Source organism: Geospiza fortis, unplaced genomic scaffold (assembly GCF_000277835.1).
Source record: "Geospiza fortis unplaced genomic scaffold, GeoFor_1.0 scaffold75, whole genome shotgun sequence".
Classification (NCBI taxonomy): Eukaryota; Metazoa; Chordata; class Aves; order Passeriformes; family Thraupidae; genus Geospiza; species Geospiza fortis.
In genome coordinates, this window is record NW_005054360.1 from 965,894 (window position 1) to 972,348 (window position 6,455).

The following is a 6,455-nucleotide window of genomic DNA, read 5'->3' on the forward strand; positions in this document are numbered from 1 at the left end:
AATGCAGTGGTCTGTCAGCACAGCTGCTGAACAGGGCATCTCTCGGTATCAGGGCTATCTCTAATATTTGGTCTGAAGTCTGCTGTATGCAGTGCATATGTTTGATGTGAAGCAAAAAGTCGCATAGGAATGGCGCAAAAGAATTCTCACCCAGTTTGTTCTTACAACTGGCACCAGAACCCCCTCTCAGATAAAAAAACCACCAACCAACAAACAAACAAACAAAACCAAAAAAAACCCCAAACCTTGTTTTGTTGGAACTCCAAATCTATTTTTTCCTTGCCATAAATATCCTAAATTTAATTGCTGAGTCAGTCTGTTTGGCTCTCTCGAACTTACAGGACAATGTACTCTGTTGATTTAAACTTTGTTTCATGAACTCACTAGGAACTGTAACTAACATGACAAAGAGGGGCTCAGTCGCCTTTTCCCTAGGTCGGTCTATCGCATGAATTCATTTATGCACCAGTCAAGCCATGAGGTTTTGTAATTTATAACCTATAACTCTTAACTTGTACACCTCCAAGCAAAACCAAAAAAGTAAAACCTGGCTGGGGGTAAGAGACTTTTTATCCCTTCTCCTGTGTCACGTCCAAGTGTTCCCTTTATCACACCAAGTAACAGGAAGGCCTCAGCAGTCCAGCTCCTCTTGGATTTGCTTCCAAAGCTTCTTGGGTAAGATGATATTTTATACCTTCCAGCTTGGAGGTTTGGCCTATACCATTTCTTATAAGTGAGCAGATTCTGGGGAAACTGCAACAGGAAAGATGACAGGAGACAGAGATTTGCCAGTGATAATGGTGCGTAGTGCTCATAATGGCTCTTGAGCTCTTTCAGGCCACCTGTCTGCCTACTTGGTGCTCTTGCTTTGACTTACTGGCACTGTGCCCAGCATCCATCAGGCCTCCCCAGCAGGTTAGCCAAAATCTGAGCAGGAGCTGAGTGAACTGTCACACTGAACACTCCAGAAGTATTTTTAAAAATTCCTTCTTTTCCTAGTGGTTCAAGGGTACATTTCCAGCTTAGAGGTTTGGATCAAATTATAAATTGTGGTGTCTTTTAAGTAAATTTTTAATGGTGAAGTGTATGATAAATTATCCAGTTGGTTGGGCATCCAGACATATTCCAGGAGCAGTCCAATTTATTGCTGCAATATGAGGTTAAATCATTATCAGCTTTGACAACTTCACTGAGATGTAATAAAACATTATCCATCATCCAGAATGTAAGAGTTTGAAATCATTCTATTTAATATATATTTTAATAATAAAAGTGAAAAATAAACAATTTATCTGCAGGGACTTGCTCTTAAACTTGGTGAAAGCGAGGAAACATGGTATTTATTATAATCAAGTTACCATTTTGAAGTTGTAAATCAAAAGAAAGAACTAGGGTGAATAATTTTTTCTGGAATAGCACTCTTAAATTATTGAACTAAATATGACAGCTACTGAATGCATATTTTTTAAGTATGTGGTGACTTTGCTTAAGACTAGATGATGTGCAACTGTTGTAATTTTCAAAAGAAAACAAAAGCACATGGCAATTTCTCTAGCACTGTTTCTCTGGTAGCCAAATAGCACCTGCAGGATCACGTTTCCTTAGCCCTTTAACAGTTCTCATTGTAGCAGTCTCTGCAGACAAATAAGCAATTGATACTGGGAGTCAATGAATTTCAGCTTCATTCTGTCAAATGTATAGGGAGTTAATGGAGCCTGGGAGGCTGTCTGAAGCACCAGGTTGGAATGCTGCTTCTTGGAATGTTCTGCTTAGTTTAAAATATCCCTGCAGCAGAGTGGTCCTTTGCTTATTTGAAGATTCAAGGTATCAGAGTTCCTGGCTTGGCTCTGGCACAGTCTAAATATGTGAAGCTGTTCTTTGAGTTCCTGTGTCAGAAGTGCTCATCTTCGAAAGGGAAGAAATAAATCTTCCTTTCTGCAGTGCTGCATATCTCCTACTGCCTGGGTCAGAAACTCCTGTGTTTTCTTGTAATGTGAGACACTCTAGATTTCAATGGAAAATTACATATTCTGTAGAAAATAGCTTGTATGTAGACAGGCTCCAATATGGTTTGGATGTCTCAGTTCTTATGAAGGCAACCAGTGATACTTTTTTACTTTTTTTCCTCTTTTTTAAAAAAAAATCACTAGTCACGGGTTTAGTAGTATCCAGTAAGATCCAGTAAACAAGTAGATCCAGAACAAATAGTTAGCCTCAATTTAAAATATTAAAGCTTAGAATGAGAAATTTTGAAATGCCATCATTATTGAAACCCTCAAAGCAAGGGTTTGAGATTATTAATCTTCATCCCTTTATCATCCCAAATTTAGTTATTGTTTTGTGTAGTCTCCTAATTACAGCAGAGTGCAGAAGCTAATTACAAAGCATTTATGCATGAAGTGATTAAAAAACGCTAACAGAATTATAGTATTTGAGCACTACTTTAAAGGCAAAGAAAAAGAAAGTTGTGACTCAGTTGTGTTCTTTTTTGGGGGCTTGACCTGAATGTGGTGGAGCTCCCAAAGCATGGATAAAGACTAGGCATAAGGTGATGCCTTAGGAAGAGACTGCAGTCAGTGTCCTGAGTTGAGTCTTTGTGAATCCCAGGGGACAGGAGAAAGAAGCAAATTTTCAATCTGGAATGGAAAACTGAGAATATACTTATTACAGCTGTATGTCTCTGGATCTTGATCTTTACTTTGACCTTAACCTGGAGCAGTGTTAAGGGAGATTTCATTGTATCAAGTAAAATTGGGTTATTTAGTTCCCGCAGTATTTGGAATCAAGGAGCTGGGCCAGCGCTGGCTGCAGTACCAAGTACACAACAGACTGCTGCAGGTTTCCTGGTGAATTGTATCCCTCATGGACCAGGGTGTTGGTGCATCCTGGTCAGAGATGGATACAATTCAGTCATTGTAAAAGGTGTTTCCTTTGCAGTATGTAAACCAGTTGTTAAAGGATGTACATTGGTAAGCATGTTTTCCATGACCGAGAGTGCTTGACTGTCAGAAGACTATAGCATTGTGAAAAGATCTGTCACTTTGATCTGCTTGGCCTTTTAAGAACTATGTCATAATTCAAATCCTAAGAACAGGCTTGTAAAAGTGATTGTTCCCTCTAAGAGTTTGAATGAACCTAATGCTACTATTTAAGATGTTTTGTGTGGATTTCTTTCCACTTCTCTGCCTGATTCTTGGTAATGGACCTAAATCCTTTGGAATTTTATTAATTTGACTCTCATTCCCCTGTCCCTCCAAAGATCTGGGAGTTACAAATATATTCCTTGAAGTGCATGGGAAACTGGCTGCACTCAAACTTGATTTTGGTTCAAATTATCATTTGAATTTCCCTTCATTTGATACTGTGTTGACTGCACATACCAAATATTGCACATTTGATATTGTGCAGTCAACATGATATCAAATGAAGGAAAATTCAAGTGCAGCAGTTCTTATTCATTATGCTATCTGTGCATGCACACCATATGCAAAAGCATTTCTAGTGTTTGAGGCTGGAGTGTGTATTTCTCTTCCCATTTCTGGGAAATGAGTTGCTATTAACCATTTGTTGATTGAACACTGATATCTCTTTTTCCTAGGAGCCATCATTTGAGATGCTTCCATTGTCTGGGAAAACAATAATATTTGATAGCTTTCCTGATCCTTCAGATACCTGGGAAATAATTGAGACTATTGGCAAAGGAACTTATGGAAAAGTTTTCAAGGTGTTAAATAAGAAAAATGGCAGCAAAGCAGCAGTCAAAATTTTGGATCCTGTTCATGTAAGTTACTTAAATTACTTGGCTAATTGCGAGTTTATGTAGTCTTTTTTTCCCTTTTAATCTTTGTAGATAATTTGTATTAGAAGTGACTGTAAAATAAACTATTTCATCCTGCTATGTATCAGGCTAGCTATCAATGCATTTTTCTTAACATAAGTGATCTTGGAAGTGGTTGCTTATGGTAAAAGTCAGAAATATACCTAAACTTAGGTATATTTCTTAGGTGTAGCTAAGTTACTTAGGTGTAATAGGTGTATAACTTAGGTGTAGCTGAGATACATGCTATGAGTGATACCTCAAAAATAAAAGTAGCTGAGATACGTGCTATGAGTGATACCTCAAAAATAAAATAGCACATTTTATTGTTAGTGTTCGTTCTGTGTTTTCAGAATGTGCCAAAATAAGTAGGTCTCACAGAGGAATCCATCTTTTCAAATGGAAAATGCAAAGGGATTAGCTTTACACACAAAGCGCCAGGCAACTGGGAGGTGGAATTATGAAGCTGTAGAGCACAATTTTGTTTTCAATAACAGACATTTGTTGGGTGGCAGATTAATGCTCAAAGAATAAGGAAGAACACTAGTCTGCTTTGTAGAGGCCCACCCCACTGACTTCAGTGGTGCTGCACGTGGCTTGGGGCTTTTCTTAAGACCAAAACATGAGAAAGCAGCTGTTCCTATTTCAGAGGCCCTTTTAAGTTTATCTTCTGCACTCTCAGTATAGGTTTGTGAGGTGTGGGTTTCCATGGCATGACCTCTGGGCAGGAATGGGTGGGCATGCTTTGCTGTGGGGACCCTACAGATCTGGAGCTGCACAGCCACACAGGGCTCTTCTACCAATGCACCTCACACAGTGTCAGATTATGATCCCATAGACACAAAAAAAGTCTATGAAATACATTGGTGAAATCATATGTATTTCACATACATATCAATCATCAGTGTCTTCCATTATCTATGCTGTGTTTCTTGCTGATCTGCTTTTTATTTCAGTGTGCTTTCAAAGCAACAAAAGGGTGCTCATCTCAATTCAATACCACAACCTCTTCCAAAGTAAACATAACTTGCCAAGTGATAAGCATCTTAATGAGTTCAAATGTATTGGAAACTATTTTTGACTCTATTGCTTTCTGTAAACAAGGTTCTTGTGCTTACAATAAATAGGCATGACTTCCTTGCAATTGGTGTTCATCTAAATGCCTGTTTGGCAGGAAATGCTTTTGCTTTCCTATGCTTCACAAGTGTTCAGGAGTGATTCTTAAGTGGCAGCTGGCTATGGCAGGAGTTCCTGAAGAAATCAGTGAAACTTTCAATGTTCTCTACACTTGTGAGATTGCAGAAAAAGATTAAAGGATGATGATAGGAAGAAAAAAGAAACAGTAAAGTTGATGCTAGAGGAAAGAGAAAAAGATTAAGTAGGAAAAAGGAATAGAATGTGAAGGAGATGGAAGAAACAGGATGGATAAAGATGCAATATAAGAAATTGAAGATGGGCAAATATAAAACTGATGAAAACACGTTCCTTATTTTAATGAAAAAGTGGCAGTAGTGCAGTCAACATCAGTCTTCCAAGACTTGACACTTAACTAAATATTTTACCCTTTTTATTCTAAGAACACTATTCTTCTTTGTCCTCTTCTATTTACAGGGTGTCTGGAGTAGCTGCTGTACCTCCATGTAGCTGCTAAAATGACAATCCTGTATTGGAAATAAAGTGAAAGCAATAAATGTGTTCTTTTTATTTAAACTGAAAATATTAATAATGGCTGCAGAGGGAGCCATTGCAATAAAGGAAAAGATACTTTATGTGTTTTCTTTACATTTTACAATTCTTTTTCTTTGGAGATCATTTCAAAATTGTGCCTCTTGAGAGGTAGACAGGAAACAAAGCAGAAGAAATATGGTTTGATTTAACTGATGTTTTGAAATTAAACTGGGAACCTACATTATCATGGGTGATATAAGACTGAAATAAGCTTTTAATGTTTAATCCTTTAGAGCACAGATTCTTTTTGCTGGGTAACAGCTCAGCTTTTTAAACCTGAAACAGGAAAGCAAAGGTGTTGAAATGAAGATGGAACTGAGAAGGCTTAGTCTTGTCCTCAGGACTATAAGTAAATACCATTGTATTTTAGAACTCTTAACCAAATTATGCTATATATAGGATGAAAATTTTCAGTCTGCCGTTTCTAATATAGTTTTTTTATGAAGGTAAATATGCTAAATTCAACTAAATATTTCAAGTTTTTTCCTTTATAAAATACTGAGGAATATTTTTCTTTTTGGCAGGCACAGAATGAATATTCTATCATTTAATTTCTCCTTATAATTGTAAAAATCTCATAAAATCTGAGTACCCCTCAGGAGACAGAAATCTCTATGAATTCACAGTAGGATAGTGGGCTAATTCTCTTCCAATTTCCCCCAAGGCAGTCAAAACTATTGTATGCTTTGTCTTTAATTTTTGACTTTTGACTGCATTTTTTTTCTTTCTTTTGTTTTTGCCAGATGTGTTTTCTGCCTTCATCCCTGCTTCTTTCTCATTCCATTCTCTGCCACCTTCAGTACTTTGGTTCTTTCTGCCTTCCTTGTATTTTTTTTTCTGTATTCTGTATTGTGCTGGGTAAAATTACCTTAAAGTCAGTTTCTCCTTTTTTAGAAAGAGGAATATTCCT

General features: G+C 37.3%; 1 protein-coding gene across 1 annotated transcript in view; it reads left to right on the forward strand.

The window, feature by feature from the left end:
* The window catches only part of MYO3A (myosin IIIA), a 116,322-nt gene that overhangs the window by 7,126 nt on the left and 102,741 nt on the right, over positions 1–6,455 (forward strand). The window contains exon 2 of the mRNA XM_031059326.1: positions 3,599–3,781. Coding sequence (XP_030915186.1) covers positions 3,614–3,781 — 168 coding nt within the window. The 5' untranslated portion in view covers positions 3,599–3,613. The remainder of the gene's footprint in view (positions 1–3,598; positions 3,782–6,455) is intronic.